This window comes from Callorhinus ursinus, unplaced genomic scaffold (assembly GCF_003265705.2).
Source record: "Callorhinus ursinus isolate GAN/ISIS: 27379988/994484 unplaced genomic scaffold, GSC_fseal_2.0 scaffold13, whole genome shotgun sequence".
Lineage (NCBI taxonomy): Eukaryota > Metazoa > Chordata > Mammalia > Carnivora > Otariidae > Callorhinus > Callorhinus ursinus.
Window position 1 is genome coordinate 8,637,674 of NW_027397075.1, and position 18,953 is coordinate 8,656,626.

The 18,953-nt window shown below is 45.3% G+C and overlaps 1 protein-coding gene across 3 annotated transcripts in view; it reads left to right on the plus strand.

The window, feature by feature from the left end:
- USP7 (ubiquitin specific peptidase 7) overlaps positions 1-18,953 on the plus strand; it is a 63,137-nt gene that overhangs the window by 18,802 nt on the left and 25,382 nt on the right. The window contains exons 1-3 of one of the 3 annotated variants that reach the window (XM_025860233.2): positions 7,327-7,392; positions 12,011-12,115; positions 17,921-18,119. In XM_025860233.2, the coding sequence (XP_025716018.2) occupies positions 7,362-7,392; positions 12,011-12,115; positions 17,921-18,119 (335 nt within the window). In that variant the 5' untranslated portion in view covers positions 7,327-7,361. Of the gene's footprint in view, positions 1-7,326; positions 7,393-12,010; positions 12,116-17,920; positions 18,120-18,953 lie in introns of those variants that run through there. The other 2 variants (XM_025860232.2, XM_073899529.1) reach the window with 2 other exon arrangements.

Consider the following 18,953-nt stretch of genomic DNA (forward strand, 5'->3'; position numbering starts at 1 on the left):
GAGCCAGCCAGGTGGCCCTCTAGGTTGCTGTTTGTGGTTTTATTCAAATAGAGTATCCCATTTGAAATGGCTATGTTTGACTACTTTTTAAAAGGTTTAATTAGCACAATCAAATTTGCTTAAAATCCCTCCTCTGTATTTGACCAGCCCCAGCCCCTAGACTCCCCCCGCCCCCTTTTTAAACTAGTTCTTAAGGAAAACCTGGACATTTAAGAAGATGCTGCCATCTGCCAAGGTGTAAACAGACTTTCCAGGCCACACATAGTTGAGGCAATCTCTTTGTTCCGTGACTGTTCTAGGACCCCCACTCCCTCCTGACTCCAGATGCGCGCAGCTGGTGCGTCTTCTATGGACTGTTGGACTGGTGTCATGCCTTAGGAAGTACTTGGTTTGTACCTTTTACACCATGGTTTGCTTTGCTCTGTGTGTGTGTGTTTACTTTGTTAGAAGTAGTACATATTCTCTGAACCATTCAAACTATGGAAACAAGAAGGCAAGAAAGAAAGACTCCATTCCTCAGAAGTAAGCGTTGTGTACTTAATGTGTGGTGGGTCTTTGTCCTGGGTATGTGCATGTAGCCTCACTCATTTCGGGAGGACATCCTGGTGACTCATGCCGTGACTCCTCTCTGGGTGGGCATTCTCCCTTACTACAGTTTACTTTCTTTAAAACTGCATGAGTGTAGAGTGAACTTCCACACATAAGTAAATTTTGTAGATAATTGAAATTTTAAAATACCAAAATGTTTAGTACTCTAGAATTTCTAGAGAAGTACTGCAGGAAGTGGAACAAGTATCTTCCAGCTGACGTGACTCAATTGTTTAGTATGCACATCATTTACTATGCAGGAGCCCTCAGCAGTAGTTGTGATTGTGGAACTCTTTGCCCCCATGCAGAATGGCCCGTTTCTATTAAGTTCTGTGTCTCCGGTATTTTTGTTATTTATTTATCTGTCTATTTATTTATTTATTTAAGATTTTATTTATTTGACACAGAGAGACACAGCAAGAGAGGGAACACAAGCAGGGGGAGTGGGAGAGGGAGAAGCAGGCTTCCCGCAGAGCAGGGAGCCCTATTCGGGTCCCGGGACCCTGGGATCATGACCTGAGCCGAAGGCAGACGCTTAACGACTGAGCCATCCAGGCGCCCTTTGTTTTTTATTTATTTTTTAAATACTTACTTATTTGAGAGAGAGCGTGAATGAGCCGGGGGAGGGGCAGAGGGAGAAGCAGACTCCCCGCTGAGCAGGACTCGGGGATCATGACCTGAGTTGAAGGCAGATGCCCAACCGACTGACTCCGTCTTTTTAAATACAGCTTCGTTAAGATATAATTCACCTTGCACTTCACTCATTTCAAGTGAACAATGCCGTGGCTTTTCGCATATTTACAGAGTTGTGCAGTTGTCACCACAGTCAGTTTTGCAAGATACTTAGGCCAAAAAGAAATGCTTGCACTCCCTAGCCAGGACCCCTCCTGCCTTCCTGTCCCCCAGCTCCAGGCAGCCGCTGAAACGGCGTTCTATAGATTTGCCTGTTCTGGGCACTTCCTACTGTGTGTAACCCTTAGTATTAATGGGCATTTATGTTGTTTTAACTTTTCTCTAAGAAATGGTGCTTCAGTATAAGAAATATGCTTTTGTAGATCTTTGGGCATGGATGCTGGTTTTCTTTGGAATAGGTTCCTAGGAATGACATTAGAGTAAAAGGATATCTGGCTTTTTGGTTTTGATACATACAGCCTTTGGGTTGAATAGTTGACAGCCATTTGACACCACTGATTTTGTGAGACCCTCCGCATCAGTGGGCATTTTCAGTATTTTTCTCTATTAACCTGGTAGGTAAAAAGTGGTATCGCTGTAATATATGGTGAATAACATAACAATAAAAAATTTAAAAAAAAGTGGTATCGCCTGCGTTAGGGAAGCTGAACATATATATTTTTCGTTTGTGTTTTTTAAGAATTTCTCCTTTGTGGTAGTTGGGCTGCTGTTTGAGTTTTAGGAACTGTGTGTATTCTGGGTATTAATCCATTGTGTGATGCAAGTACTTCCTCCCTTCTTCCCGTGGCTTCCCTGAAGCTCTGTCTCTGCTGGGTGTGCAGGGACTTCCTTTTCTTTCCCACAAGTGCTCTGTGCTATGCAAGCTAGCAGATGATGCCGTTTCTCTTTTTCTGTGGAACAAGATGGTGTGTGTGAGCAAGCAGCACGGACAGAATTGCAGGCCCTTCGGCCGTGTGATTGTAGCCCCTCTCGGTGCCTGCCGGCGTTCACACTCACACCAGTCACAAGAGTGTGTGACAAGACTGGCAGTTAGGGCAAGCCTCTTGGGGACCAGTGAGTTTTACATAAGCCAAACTGGAGGCCGCAAACAAATATTTTTATTTAAGGTACACAAATTCATAGGTGGCTGTCTTTGGGGATTTTATTTTTATATATCGAATTTAAATCTGGATTATTTCAGAGTATAGAGCTAGCTGTCAGGTCTCAACACAGTGCGTCTGCTTTGAACCGTCAGGCTCCATGACAGAGCGGTGTGGACACTGCCCTTGGGCTCTGTAGTGGCCCACCAGAGGCGGAGGACCAAAGAGTCCCTGGTTAGGACGGGACTGCCGCCTGGAAGTGGGCTCCAAGCCAGGCTCATGGGGGATGCATGTGGCCACATTGTTTTTTTTTTTTTTCTTCTAAAGATGTTATTTATTTATTTGAGAGAGAATGAGAGAGATAGAGAGCATGAGAGGGAAGAGGGTCAGAGGGAGAAGCCGACTCCCCGCTGAGCGGGGAGCCCGATGCGGGACTCAATCCCGGGACTCCAGGATCATGACCTGAGCCGAAGGCAGTCGCTTAACCAACTGAGCCACCCAGGCGCCCGCATGTGGCCAAATTGTATATAAAATCATACAAGTCATAAAACCAGACCACTTTAGAGTTGCGGTATTGATTTTTTTTTTTTTAAAGATTTTATTTATTTATTTGACAGAGAGAGAGACAGCGAGAGCAGGAACACAAGCAGGGGGAGTGGGAGAGGGAGAAGCAGGCTTCCCGCTGAGCAGGGAGCCCGATGCGGGGCTCGATCCCAGGACCCCGGGACCCCGGGACCATGACCCGAGCCTAAGGCAGACGCTTAACGACTGAGCCACCCAGGCGCCCTGCGGTATTGATTAAGCCATGGTTTCATTGTTAACAATACTGCCAATGTGGCAGGCTAGCCCTGAGGGGCAAGGTAGTAAAGAACAATAATAAAACCAAACCACCTTATCTGCATCCCCTGGGGAGTGGCCAGTGGAGTTCCTGCCTGGGATGGTTGGGACGGCTCGGCCTGGTGGGTGGTGGGTGGTGGCAGCCCTGGTCTGAGCACTGGGACCATCTCAGGCTGAGCACCAGGAGGTTGGTTCTTTTGTCTCAGTGCCCTGAAAGTCATGGGAGGCTCGCCTGGTGAGCGGGAACATTTGAAAACAGAGTCCTTATCATAGCCTTCAGGGTCTTCCTTGGCCTTGGCCCTGCCCACCTTCTGTCTGAACCTCATCTCCCACCTTTTCCCTCGCCCAGTGCCCTTGTCCCTGTGGGCTCTGTCCAGAGTGTGCTTCTCTAGGATCTCTGCCAGCCTGGTTCCTTTTCAGTCTTCGGTTCCACCCAGATGTCACCTCTTCCTTCAAGGCTAGTGTTCCTGCAGCTCTGTGACGGGGCTCTGTTTTCCCCTCTGTGGCAGTTACCCCGTCTTGTCTCCTCCCACAGGAAAGTGAACACCAGGACACCAGGGGGCTTATCTGTTCCTCCTGAACCCCAGGGCCCAGCCCAGCTCTGGGCACATAGGAGGCACTTGATAAGTAGGTTGATGACCTACTGAGAAGGGAGCTGGCTCTGCCCAGCCCCACTGGAAATGCAGGCGTTTACCTCTCAACTTACTCCTGCCTGGAAAAGACAGTGTGTGCAGCAAGGAAGTAATTAAAATATTGTCTTAGTTGGTAGTTACTGTCTTTGCAGGCACACTGGGCATGCCAGTGTTTTAGGGGAGATATGTTGAATCCTGGTAATATGATGATAATGGATTAGAAAGGATGTTTTTGAAGCACAGTTGGAAGTTTTCCATTTAGGACCACATTCGGAAACTGCTTCTGAGAGGCTCCCCTTTCCTTGCCAGGCACAGAGAGCAGTCAGGGGAACATCTGTGTTTCCTCACGGCTCCCGGGTGTTGTGTGGTCTTTGTGACTGGGGAGGCAAACATGGCAAACAGGCAGTGTTCCTGGTCAGCACCCGCTTCTTGCAGCCCTGTGACTGTGAGGGGTGGTCACCTTCAGGAACCACCGAGTTCTGGAAGACAGAAGGTCAGTTGCAGCTGGGCTGTGAGCAGACCCACCATCCTCACTTTATTGTCTCCTTGGGAGACCGTGACCCCTTTGTGACCCCCAGGTTCTGTCCATGGAGATGGTCCATGGTTCTGCCTGAGGCCCTGTGTTGCCTTAGAGGAATCCCTCCCCCAGAGAGCCTGGAGTTGACTCCACAGCTCCCGAGGCTCCCAGGTCCTCTGTTTCCCAGGAGCGTTTCCTGGCTTTCAGGGGTTCTGGTTTCTGAGGGAGTGCACCATCTTACTGCCTGTGAGACCCTGATTCCAGGGATACCCTCTTCCCCTCAGAGCTCCCCGCCTCTTCCTCCCTTGCAGGGGCCTTGACAGGACTGCCTCCTCACTGACACTTGTTGGGTCCCACACATCATTCGCCCACTCTGTCTCTCGGACTGCCTCCCTTTATAGCTAACCCCGACAGCTGCACTCTGCTCCTCACTGTTGGATTCTCAGCTGTCACTTCCCTCCGCTCAGTGAGCTTAGAGCTAGGGCCTGTACGTTAGGATTTATACTGTGGACCACAACATCAGCACATGAATTTTATTTGAATTCTCCAAAGGAAGAGCGAAGGAGTTGTGTCTAAGAGTTGGAAGAGCTCTCCTGAATGGTGCATGAATGTTGTGCAGGACATGGGTCATCTGATGGATCACTTGGTGTCACTTGGCAGCCTGTGGTCTTAGATTGCTCTGCTCTGCCACTCATGGCCATTGGGAAGAGTTTGGCTAACTACTTGGTGGGGGGGGGGGTTCCGATGTGTTTGGGAAAGATGACCTGGCGATAAAATGCAGCAGGACAAAAATCATAATACAAATGGTCACATCATTCAAGTAGCAAAAAACAAAAATAGGTAACTGGAGGCAGTCATGGTTGGGGAATGGTTGAGTAAATCATGGCATGTTAGGGCGCCATTCAGAATTAAATTCCTGTGCATATTTATACCTACTTGGGGTAGCTCTAGTTTGTGTAATGTGAATACCATTTTTTGTTCATGAGAAAATGCATGTACATTGTTGCATAGGCATATATAGGAACAGTGAGGACGCCTGGAAGGGGACACATGAGACCGTGGCTTCCTTCATGTTAGGATCGGGAGTGGAGGAATCATTTCTCCTTATTCATCTCTGTACTGCTCGCCTTGCTACTGTGAGCATTTCGTTCTTTCAAATCCAAAAGTAAAAATAAATACAGAACCAGGACTTGCACAAAATTGTTTATAGCAGCTTTATTTGTGATAGCCTCAAATTGGAAACAACCCAGATGTTTGCAGGTCACATGGTGTGTCCCTGCCATGGAATCCTGCTCAGCAATATAAAGAAACCAGTTGTTGACCTGAGTCTCAAGGGAATTATGCTGAGTGACAGAAGGCATTCCAAAAGGTTATATACCATGTTCATTTATATATAACATTCTTAAAATGAAAAATTACGGGGATGGAGAAGATTTGTCGTTTCCAGGAGTTACAGGAGGGGAGTGTGCACAAGGAGGGTGGGGGTTTCTTTGAAAGGACCCAAGGGTCCTTGTGTTGGAACTGTTGAGCGTCTTTCCTGGGTGGACATACATACACGTGTCTTAAGAGTGCAAGTGAACAGGAATAAGATTAGTGTTTTGAGTCAACGTTGGTATCCTGGTTATGAATTGTACTATGATTTTGCAAAATGGTACCAGGGGAACTGGGTGAAAGGAAGTGGATCTCTATTATTTCTATAATAATTGTGAATCTACAGTTATCCCAACAGTATGTTTAATAAAGAATGAAATCAGCGCAATCTGATAGAAATTTGCAGGGGTATAGGTTATGTTGGGAGTAGGCACTTAACAAAGCATATACAGAAATTCAGCCTTCAAAGCAGCATTATGCTGGGGCGCCTGGTGGCTCAAGGCAAGTTTGGCATCCAACTCTTGGTTTCAGCTCAGGTTATGATCTCAGGGTTGTGAGATGGAGCCCCGCATTGGGCTCTGCACTCAGCAGGGGGGTCTGCTTGACGTTCTCTCTCTCTCTGCTCCTTTCCCCGTACTCACTCATGTGCTCACTCTCCCTGTACTCACTCGTGTGCTCACTCTCAAATAAGTAAATCTGTATCAACAACAACAACAACAACAACACAAAACAGCATTGTGCCTCTTTACTCAGGACTTTTTCCTTTATTTCTTCCTGATTGGTGCCTCTGGGTTCATTTGGGGCCTCCATCTAACTTGTACTTTGTCTGAGGACAGACCATGTGGGCAGAGCTGGTCTTTTAGAGGAAGAACAGGGAATGTGGACTGGGCTCCCCCGGGGGCAGTGCCCCTCACATCCCGCTGTAGCCTTAAGCCAGTGGGTAAAGGGAGCTTGTGGTCATCACCTGAATATCTGCACTGGGCCTGGCACTCAGTAGGGGGTCAGTAAATGGAGTTACAGATTCATGAAACTCTTGAAGCAGACTTTTACATCCTCTTTGCTCTGCTGGTCCTGCTCCAGCACAGATCCAAGCTCACTCTTAGACTGCCCTTTTCTGCCTTGAATTGTGTGAGAATTACAGACATGCTGAGGTACGTGTTGCATGGTGAAGTTTTCCACGTGTTAAGTTTAGTATCAGTTATATTCCTTGCTTCTTAGGCTTAAGGGTTTTCTCTTTTGTCTTTTTTCAAGTAAACTTTTAATTTGGGATGAATTTTAGATTTACAGGAGAGATGTAGTTCGTGTGATGTGTGCCCATGATCCCCTCAGCCAGTTTTCCCCACTGTTAGCAATTTACATCAGCAGCTAAGGAGCTGGTAACCCAACTCCCGACTTCTTTTTTTCCCATTAACATCCTCTTTCTGGACCACTTTGCCTTTTGGAAGTGATTATCTAAATTGATGAGGTTTCTTGAATATGTTCCTTGTCCTAACCCCAAGAATTCTTTGTGCGTGTTGGGGGAGCTTTAAAAAAAAAAGAATGCTGAGGTAGAGCTCCTAGAGATTCTATGCAGTCACTCTGATGTGGAAGAGAGAACCCTCCCCTCCCCAGCCCCCGCAGATACTACTGCAGAGCCATGCAGACATGGCGGGGAACCACAACCTTGGACGAGAAGGTGACTCGGGGGGTTTCAGATGGGGGTCCATAGGCGCTAATGGATTTCCAGAACCAGTACTGACATTTCTGAATTGTCCTACTGAAATATATTTGGGATTGTTAACTAAGAAATCAATATGCAGGAAGATGCCAGTGTTCTCATTTACCGTGGTAATTTCTACTTTATGTAGTATTCTTTAAAATGGGTGCCAGGAGAGGAGACAAGGGGAGGAGGACCAAGCAGAGGCCAGGGGGCTTTTGACTTGGAATTCCAGGTGAATTGGTGGCGTTGGGAGTTTAGACCGTGTACTGTGTGTTCACGCTCCGTACATTCTGGCCTTTAACTGAACTGTGGTTTTGCTCACTGGGTTTATCACTAGTTGGAAAGTTTGAGGAGGAATCGGGGGCCTGAGTGGAGACTGAATCTGAGCTGTGGCTGGATCTTTGTGGCCTAAGCACCACCTGGTGGCAGTATACAAACTTCTTAGTTGGAAGGCTGTAAGGTCTTACTGTGGTGGTTTGTCCCCTCAAATCTGGCCTTTTTGGGAGAGGTTTGAGTAATCTTTGTGAAGTGACAGAAAATGTCAAAGCCAGCAAATTGAAATTCTGCTCTTTGTTGCTTCATCCAGGACTGAGATTCAGCACTGAATTAGTGCCACATCATTTCCATAGCAATTGACTAGTGTTCTTTGTTGAATAATCCTGTGTTATGACATCACAAATGGAGGTCAGTGGGAAGGGAAGCTGAGTATAAGCATGGCCTCCTCAGTAGAAAGAGGAGGAAATATATAGGCTCAGTAACCAGCCATGTTAGCTGCTTCTGTGTGTTTCTAGACTTTAGAAAAGGCATTTTGTGTCCTTTTGTATATGTATATATTAAAATTGTGCCTCTGGGACTTATCACAGGGTTTGGCATCAAAAGCTTTACCAGTCACAAGTAATGGAAATGATCTTTGATTGTATTTGGGTGTCATAAATATATTTTGGAACGATAACTGCTCCCTTCCCCCGATATTTGGCATATATCGGAGGTTTTGTTTTTTTATTTGAGGCATGCCATATTGTCCTTGGTGCTTGCCCAGCATGTCCCCAATCTTATTTGAGACCATTGTGTGTCAAAAAATGAGTGTTGTAGTTCACAGACGGCCAAATGAGAGTTAACACATCTGGGGAAGTTCCAGTCAGTTGGGACATAAAATTCAGGAACAGGGTCACTTTATATATAGAGCTAAAAGCATATACACACACCAGTCATGCACTTCTTTTACGATAATGAAGGCAGTCTTAACCATTGAAAATATTTCTGGAAGTCTAATACAGAGGTTTTGTGGGCTTTGGGTACTTTCCTCATTGAATTCAGGTCCAGGGATTTACTGTGTCTTAATTAAATTTTTAATCCTCTTGCTGAACTAACTAATTTATAAGGAGCTTTTTTTAACTGGATATTCAGTCCCTTAGGAGCTAGACTTGAGTTGCCAACTTTTTCTACCAAGGCCCCATGGCAGTTGGTTGGGAGCTTCATGGGGCCTCTTACTGGCCAGATTTCTCATGTATGTGGTGGACCCACCAGGGACTTTTTGTCATTTCATAGCCACTGGCCTGGACCAGCATCTGCATGCTTAAGGAGGGTGGAAAAGAGCAAATGGAACAGCACAAATGTGTAAAAAGGTGGGGTATTGCTGAGGAGAACCCAGTTCAAATGTAGAACTCTATTTATTTTGCCTTTAGGGATCAACTGCAGAGAAATCCTGTCTTAATTAACACTAGAATAGGATCCCTCATTTATCAAATATTAGACTTTTGTCAGTCATTGCATTGTAGTTAATCCTACTTCTGAAAGACCCTGGCCCATTTTTTCCCCGTACCCTACACAGTAAGGTGCTGGGGATGGTGATCCATAGATCTTTTTGACTTGATATTTTTTTAAGATGTATTTTAGAGAGAGAGCGCTCACGCGAGCATGAGCCGCTAGAGGGGCAGAGGGAGAGGGAGAAGCAGTCTTCCCTGAGCGGGTAACCCACGACCCTGAGATCACGACCTGAGCCAAAATCAAGAGTTGGGTGCCCCAACTTGATCTTGATTTTTATTATTACCATAACTTTTGGTGAAAAAGTACTCTTTCAAGTCACCAAGACCTTTAAAGATACCTTGTTTCAGCTATAATCTGAATTCACTTGGATCTCAGAATCTTCAGGATTATGAATCAGTTGGGGAATTCTGTGACCCGCTGTAGTTCAGACTGCTTACATCTACAAAGCATGCTAGTTTTAGGTGTGATGCTGTTCTGTATACGGAGGTTTTTATTTTTGCAATCATGCACTAAAAACCATTTTTTAAGGCAATTGTAGGGCAGATTTGAACTGAGAAACTAAATTAGAATACCAAGCTTATTACATCAAGCAAATTATTTTAAGATTTACAGTGCATTCGTGTGACGTGAGAGTGTGTATAGTGCAGACTCACACTGTTGCCACTTCTGGAGAGCCTCTTAATAGTTGATGTGTCCTTCCAGTGTTTGTTCATCATGTAAAGGGAAATGAGAATTTATTTGCTCTTATTCCAGCATACTCTGTCTCTTTTATAACGGAGGTTGCATGTGAAGATATTCATTGCTTGGTATCTTTAATTTTTTTTTTTTTTAACTTACAGGTTAGAGAACTTTCCACATAGGTACATTGAAACACTGCTTTATAAGACACTGCTGCATAGTATTCTATTGGTGGAATGTGCCGTAATTTATTTCATAGGCCTTCATAGGGTTTTTTCCTCATAAAATATTTTTAATGATGGTTAATTTAGGAGGATAAATGTGGATGAAAGACATTTCAAAGTACCTTTTTTTATGTTGCTTTTTAAGCACATATGTTTTAGAGTTTAAGCTAATTAAGCAACAGCAAAAAGAATTTCTCCTCCCCACTCCAGTTTTTTTTTGGGGGGGGGTGAGTGTGTGATGATTGAGGGACCAGTTCAAAAATGTATATGTTTGTTTTTAAAAATAACTTTTAACACATTTGTTAAGTGCATATATTGATAGTTAATAAAACAAGAGTATCAGGATTGGAAGTGATATAAATTTGGTAATACCCGTTTCTTGGCCTCCAGGGATTTCTGAGGTGTGTTTTGAGATGCTTAAGGGAAAAAACATGGTTTATATTCAGGAATTACTTAAGATGTAATCTGGTAATTGGGGGTTTTGGAGAGTATGTAGAGGGGACGTGGAGGGCGCTGTCCGTGGTGCTGAATCATGCCGACTGCCGATCCAAATGGGGGAAAGGTTCTGAAATGTCGCAGGCCTAGGACACACTGAGGTAGCTGTTTTTTTTTTAAAAACCACATCTCCTCTTAATAGCTAAGACGGCTGATTTCAGTCAGCATGTGTACAGGCAACATAAAAGGGTCACATTAGTTGCAGTGAGCTCTTCTGACATCTGGAGGCAGGAGTGGGTTTGCATATGAAGGGTGAACCCTTTTGGCTAGTGAAGGCTCTTTAAATCCCAAGTCCTGACTTGGGCGTTTTTTTCCTTTTACGTCAAGGACCTATGTCAGTGTAAGAAAATTGTTTTTAAATAGAGATAAGAATGTTACATTTGGAGTTTACACTTTATAGTTGCCATTCATTGCTGCAAAGTTTTTAATCCATGCCTTTGATTATGTGTAAATGTTTGTCAAGCCACATTTCAGCAAGCATTTAGAAATCTATATCACAGAGGTGCCTGGGTGGCTCAGTTGGTTAAGCGTCTGCCTTGGGCTCAGGTCATGATCCCAGGGTCTTGGGATCGAGCCCCATGTCGGGCTGCTCAATTTGGGGCCCACCCCCCCCCCCCCCCCCGCCCCGTACACACTCTCTCTCTCAAATAAATAAAATCTTAAAAAAAAAAAATAGAAATCTGTAGCACATCTTTTTATGTGCTTCTCAATCCTTTCCAGACTCTATAAATGCCAGTCTTCCTAGGGACCCCCCTTTTCACACTCCCTCTGCCCTCCCCCCCCCCACCTCCAGTTCTGGTTTTTGCATGGATTTTTTTTTTCGTTGTTACAGTAATTTGTCCAGTGACACTTTGAGACTCACGCTGTGATGTTTTAAAGCGCTGACATGTGGTAGAAACTTCTAATGCACACTGCTATGTATATATTTAGTTAAAAATATTTTCTCTGGGGTTGAGTTTTATTTTTATTTTTTTAAAGATTTATTTGAGAGAGCACGCATGAGCAGAGTGAGGAGCAGAGGGAGAGGGAGGAGGCCTCCCCACTGAGCAGGGAGCCCGACTTGGGGATTGGGGCTTGATCTTGGGACTCGGGGATCCTGACCTGAGCCGAAGGCAGACGCTTAACCCACTTGGTCCACCCAGGCACCCCGTGGGGTTGAGTCTTAATGAGTAGGAGGCCCGTTTCAAAATATCATTGCAAATGGAGCAGATGTGGTATAATGATTGTTTGCATCCCATTTAGCATTTTGAAAGCACCGAAAATTAATATTTAGTAAACTTAATATATGTCCTTTGGGTTAGAGCGTATTGATTATGGCATATTGGGATGGGCATTAGTGACTAGAAATCGTCAAAAGTACAATATGTTTTTATTTATTTAATCCAAGACCTGAAGGTAAAAACCGTGGAATTTCTTTGTTTTCTTTAAAGCTGGAGATACAGATGACCCACCAAGAATTACTCAAAACCCTGTTATCAACGGGAATGTAGCCATGAGTGATGGGCACAACAACACAGAGGAAGATATGGAGGATGGTGAGTACATGTGGTTTGTTTACTTGCATTGGGCAGAAAACTTTCAGAAACACAACTAGATGTGCTATAGATTTCTTCCTTGAGTACTTCTGAGTTTTGTAGGAGTAGCTAGTTTTCAGGAGGTTTGTATCTGAGGAAAATTGAGGAGACTGTTTTGGTTTTGAATTTCAAGATTACCTACAAATTTCAGGGTAAGGTGGTTCTCCCCAGCCTAGGTGAGAAGGTTTAAATACAGAAATTTGTAATAGATGGGGATTTACTCAGGTTTGCAATTTCCCAGCCACTGCTAGTGTTCAGAACAAGTTTATCTTACTCTCCTTTCCTTTTTGTTTGCAGCAAGATACTTCTAGACATTGGAACTTGGCTTTCCATTGCATTCTCATTGTAGTGTGTATATCAGTTGTCTGTAGCTGATAATCCCTCCCCGCTCCCATTAGGTGTGAAATCAGAGTCGGGCTTTGGGCTTCATTCTCCCACACTAACTTTTGGTCTGTATCTTCTATGCAAAAAGTGTATGCATAGGTATATGCATGGACATTTTGTGCCCAGGAAATCATTTTCTTTCGAGGCTATTTCTTCTTTATAATTTATTAGATAGATGACCTGTACACTTATTTGCAAGGTCAATGTCCTGAGACGGTAGCAGCCAGTAATCACTTTATGCAGTCCCTGGAATCTTGCAGTGTAATATGAAACCGTGTTCTGTCAAAAGCATGTCCATCAATCCTCATGAGGGTTGTGTCCTTCCCAGGGGAGTAACGGGGCAGTTGAAAGAAACCGTCAGTCACGGGCTGCACCACCAGAAGGACTGCTGTTCAGACCTCCTGCCAAAAGTTCAGCCTCCATGAGAAACTGCAGCCGTAGTTGAGAGTTCTCTCACAGTGCGGTTTACCCCCTGGCAGCTGGCTGAGGCAATATCTGAGGAAGGTAAAGAGGCGTGGTCTAAACCCCGCTGCTTTGTTACCTGTGGAGTGCGCTTTCCACTGTAGATCAAGGGCAACGGTGTGGGTGTGGTCTCTTTGGTTGCTGGGCTCTTGGTTTTATTGCAGACACCAGAGATGCCGAAAGTGATTCAGAGAGCGCAGTTGGGAAGGTGTGACTAGGCCCGATATGGCAGGTGTGAGGTAGAGACGGGTGCCAGTCCCTTGAGGAGCAGTAACTGGTCCACCCCAGGCAGACAGCTCTCTGTCTAGTTCCACAGAGCAATTCCAGAGGAATATTTCCTAACGTGTGTTTTTGGGGAGGGCTTGGGAGGAGGTGCAGATGTAGATAAAGGGCAGGGTTTCTTGACCTTGGCACTATTGCCTTTTTGGGCTCATCATTCTTTGTTGTAGGGGCCGCCGTTGGCATGATTGGATGCCAGTGTCATCCCACCCTTATGCCCTCTCCCCACAGTCCTGACAACCAGAAATAGACACTGCCAGATGTCTCGGGGGGTCCAGATTGCCTCATTTGAGAACCACTGTTAGGAGATCTGTAATGTACATAAAACCCCTTTCCTTAGCAGGCCAATTTTACTAAATTAGTCATAGTAAATAATGGTGCCAAACCATAGAACCTAATAGTGGAAGTATTCCTGTAGTGAGTTTACCAAACAGGGAAAGGGTATATTATAGGACAAAGCAGAGTGGTCTTCAGTTAGCACCATGTTCCTGGTTTGGGATTTTAGGTGTCTTTTGAAAGGCCCAGCGTAAGAGAGTGAAAAGATTTTATCTCTTTGGTGCTAAGGGGACGGGAGGGAGATTGTTTTGGTTCTAGGAGTGGAAGCCTTAGTTTAGGGCAGCATTTTCCCGGTCGTGGTGTAGGTATTTTGAAACTCTCTTTTGTTAGCATGTTAGCATGTGGTGAGAAGTCTTGAGTGGTCTAGGAAGTTTGAAGGGGTGCTGGGCCAACCAAACGTCTGTATCGTGGGCTTCTCTGGGCTGTCCGCACCTTAACGTCTTTCTCCAAAAGACTTGTTTTGTTAATGATTCCCCAAGACTCTCAACTTTAGAAATCCTTTTCCTGAATCTCCTTCTGACCTGGTAAAGTAGGACACACAATCTAGGAAGTGCTGGATTAGGCTTACTTACTGGGCAGAGGGGCCTTCTTTGGGAGGGGAGTTTCTCCACAAAAGTTGAATGGCTGAAAGTACAGACAGACAGGTGTTGGGTTGAGATAGAGAACATATTTAAAAGTCCTGGTAACATGGGATTACAGGCAAGTGTCAGAATCATTTTCTGGTTGCACCTACCTATGCTACTTTTAGTTTCTTACTCAATTTTTCCTTAGATGAAGATGAGAAGTGTCAGAGTAAATGCAGCCTCTGCAAATAGAGATTGTTGGTACCCATGAAACAAAAGTCATTTCTTGAAAAGAATGAAAAATAGAGGTTTGATAAAATTACTGCAAGAGCGCCATTTGGGGACTCTTTAGGCTAACCTTCTGATTTAAAATTAAAAGACTATATCTTCCTCTACCTTTTTCATGCAACTGGACCCTAGTCTGGTTCATTGGTCTTTGCCCTGTGAAGATAAGGTGGGAGTATGAATGGGCACGGTGGCGCTGCTCTGTGAAGGCAGGAGTGGAGGTGGTGGGTACCGAGTCTTCAAGTCTTCGGGCTGAGGCTGTATGGTGACATCAGGTAGCAGAAACTCATCATCCTGTCTTTGACAATAAAAAGAGGTGTGAAGTAATGCACTACATGCGGCTTTCAGGCAGGTTATAGAGTCTCTGTTCAGATGAAACACTAATTCTGCGGGATGTGGGGCATCCTTCAGAATCCCAGCTGTACTGCTTTACGCTTTTTTTTTTTAATCTTGAAGTAATTATAGACACAGGGAAGTAGCAAAAATAGGATCTTGGAGTACCTTTCACCTGTTTTCTTGGGCAAAGACATTTATGTCTCCTGTAATTCCTTATGGGAGTGTGATCAGGCCAGGCCTTTCTGCCAAAGATGGGTTTCAAGCCTTCTCTGCTCTTTTGTAGACCCTCTTGCCTTGACCTTTTGGTATATAATGTTATTTTTCATTTATGTAATTAGTTACAAAGAGTTGAGAAGCCATAAGACAACATTTTTATTTGCATGAAATCTCATGTTAAGTGTCCTAGTTAGCATATTTCAGAAGTAAGTCTGTCCTAAGGATGTGCCTTGAATGTGAGGTGGAATCTCACACCAAGTGTATAAATCCCTGCGTGTGAGCTGAGCTGGGTGAGGCAGGACGGCGCCAGGCAGGAGCCGCTGAACCTCTCTGCCTCTGAAGGAAGGGTTGGCCATCTTGTGGACACAGTGCCATGCTGAGGTTTGTGGGTCCTATTTAATATTTAAGATTAATTCTGGAATTTGACTAAAGTGTGGGAGAGAACAAAAAAGCATTTATATGTTTCAGTTTTTGTCTGTGTAAAAATCTAATCTGACAAAGAATGGAATTGTATCTGAAAACAAATAGTTGAGTTAGAAGAGAGGCAGAACTTTGGGACGTTGAACTCTTTAGGGTCTCATGAGTGCGAGCCCTGAGTTGATTTTTATTTGGTTGATTGCATTTCTTTGGTCTCCATAAAGCAGGCCAGTTTGTTTGGGCTCTGCATTTGGGGGGATGTTACACTCTAGAATATGGCATTTTGTAAGCCAGAGGCAAGGTCACCATTTAGGGGCCACAGATCTTGGGTACTGAAACCCACTGTGCTCATTTTGTGAAACACCTCAGTTAAGATAAACCACTTAGCCTCAGTCACCTCAGTTCCCTCATCTGTAAAGTGGGAGTAACATCTGCCCTTGCCTACCTTGCAGGATTGAAATGCTGCTCACATGTGATTTGAGTCTGTGAAATAGCGGCCCACTTTCTTCTAAGCCATTCTAAGACATGACCTTGAGCCCATCTCTTGGCCTTTTGGGTACTTTTGCCCCTCGAAGGGGTTAAGGTCATAGCTGCCACTTGAGGAAGCTCGAGTACATGCTGCATCTCTTAGACGGGACTCACCCCTCTTGAGCAGCCCTTCCTTCTGAAGGGCCTGTGCAGTATGCTGAGCAGGGTTACATGTGACAGAAAAACTGGGGAGGAAGAGTGTTGAAAGAAGGGATCAGGGCCAGCTGTCACGCTTACTTTTGTTTCTTATTTCTTTGGTAAAGAATACTGCCCTCTCATGAGGATTGATGGACATGTTTTCTTAAGAACAAATTCAGATAGTCACAAACATAAGCAATTTCCATACCCTGAGAAGTCTGTATCCTAAGCACTTGGTTGGTTTAGTGAAGTTTGGAGACTGAAGGATGAAGGAAGGCAGAGTGTTCTTCTTAACATTCTATTTCTCCAAGCTTGAGAGCCTCCCTTGGTGCTTCAGGAGCCTGGGGGTCAGTGATGCCAAATAGCCCCTGATGGCAAACCAGGAAAAGCCTTCCATGTACCTTAGAGTGTTCTGTAGACCAGTGGTGGCTCTTCACGGTGTGGCTGTTTGTCCCCTTCCACCCGGTGAACCGTAGCCCATCTGCAACCAGCTAGGTACCGAAGTGGAGAAAACACATGTAGAGACTTAGAGCACCTCGACCTTGCTGTAGCAGCTTCCCAATGTTCTGTAAAAGTGCCAGCCAGTAAGACTGGTGCGGTGGCCTGGGGAGGGCTGCTGCTTCACTTGAGTTTGAGAAGCATCTGTGAGGACATTGCTGGGCTTGTCAGGGCTAATTAGAAGCCAATGTCACATGTAAATGAATAGTCACCATCAGTCAAAGGTGGAATTCTAAAGTGTGACTCTGAATTGTTTTCCAAGATTTTGTTTATTTGAGAGAGAGAGGGAGGGAGAGAGAAGCAAACTCCCCGCTGAGCAGGAAGCCCAGTGCGGGGCTCAATCCCAGGACCTGGAGATCATGACCTGAGCAGAAGGCACTAAATCCACTGAGCCACTCAGGAGCCCCTAAAGTGTGACTTTTTTTTTTTTTTTTTAAAGATTTTATTTATTCATCTAAGAGAGAGAGAGCACAAGCAGGGGGAGAGGCAGAGAGAGAGGGAGAAGTGGACCCCCCTGCCCAGCTGGGAACCCAACATGGGGCTCGATCCCAGGATTCAGAGACCATGACCCAAGCCGAAGGCAAGACGCCCAACCATCTGAGCCACTCAGGCGCCCCTAAAGTGTGACTTTTAATTGAAAGTCTGCTAAGAGAGAGGCACTATATCCATACTCAGCTTTCTGTTGGAGAAAACCTTAATTCCCTAAATTGGCCTTCAAGTCTTGCTGAGTAGATTTAACAATTTTTACGATTTGTGCGGAGAAGAATCCCAGTTTCTTTGAGTCCAGGCTGGTATTTCACAAAACTTGTGAACTGATGAAGTTAACATTGATTTTGGGGCTCGCTTCTCAGCAGTCTTGTCTGCGCTGCTGTGGCTATGGCTGTGGCACTCTCTCTGTGTGCCCACAAGCACCTCGCCCCCCTCACTGCTCCTCTGCAGACCTGGCCCAAGTCAGCCTTCCCCCACCCCTCCCTGGGCCTTGGCCTCTGCCCAGCCTGCCCACTCACTGAGGAGGACTCGGGAATTGCCAGAGTAGAGTAGATGTTCTTACAGGCGGAACTCTGGAATCGAGGGCAGGCAGGTGTGTGTCGTTAGCCCTCTGGGTTTTGGATTTCATTCACACATAAACTGTGTGTTACCTCACTGTTCTAGGTTGTCAGTGCTCGGGAAATGACGCTCTCGTGTTCCCCAAGAGTTGGGTTTAGCGGTTAGGTTGCGGTTGCCTGCAGTCTTTGGTTGTCCCACGCGGGGTCCCACGGTCGGCGGCCGTCGGTGCTGTTTCATGATGCCCGAGCCCTGTGATTGACACGGCCTTCTCTTGCAGACACGAGTTGGCGCTCCGAGGCGACCTTTCAGTTCACTGTCGAGCGCTTCAGCAGACTGAGTGAGTCGGTCCTTAGCCCTCCGTGTTTTGTGCGAAATCTGCCATGGAAGATTATGGTGATGCCACGCTTTTATCCAGACAGACCACACCAAAAAAGCGTAGGATTCTTTCTCCAGTGCAATGCTGAATCTGATTCCACGTAAGACAGTTTAAATGATGCGATTACAAACCCACAAATAGTTACGCTACGCGATTGGAGGCCCGATCTGATCAGCCTCTTTGAACTTAACAGTTTTGAGTTTCCTTGCTGCCTCTACATAGCCCTTTGATTTTACATTCAATGAAATACATTTCCCTCTTTAAAACTCACTGGTAGGTATTCTATCCAAACTAGAAAAGGTGTCTCTTTCTTGCAAATGAGAAAGTGAAGTTCACGGGTTAGAATCTACCAGCCCATGGAACCTGGAGTCGGGGCCCCTTTGGGCAGGCTCACTACTGGATTGCCGGCTTTCGGCTTTCGGCTTTCGTACTCGACAAGTCACTGCCTCTGAGGGGAAAACCGTAGTCCAGGAAAATCCCTCAGGTCCTGTGGCCTCCCTATTGTTGTGTTAACCAGTTCCTGTGTGTTAATTCAGAAAGATCAAATTAAAACATTCTTTGAGGGTTTTACAACACGGGCCGCTTCAGCTTATTTTAGGAATGTTGTTCCTATAATTTTTAAAGAGTGTGTAATAAAATGTCTTCAAATTGAGTAAAGTCTTCATGGTCCCTTTATTCAGATGAAACTAAAGATTAAGTCTTCACATTTTCTACCCATTGATTCATTCTCAAAAGTTTGAGTCTTCCCTTAATTAAAAACTGTCATTGTTCAGCATTTCTCAGAAGCTTAGTTGACATTGTTTGAAGGGGTCCCCGGGTCACTCGGTCATCGTGTCCTTCTCGTTCCGTATCGAGGAGCCCATGAGAAGGCTGCTTCCTTCTGCGGCCACCCCCAGACTAGGGCCCTTTGGAGCTTTCAGTGGAGGCTGTTCCC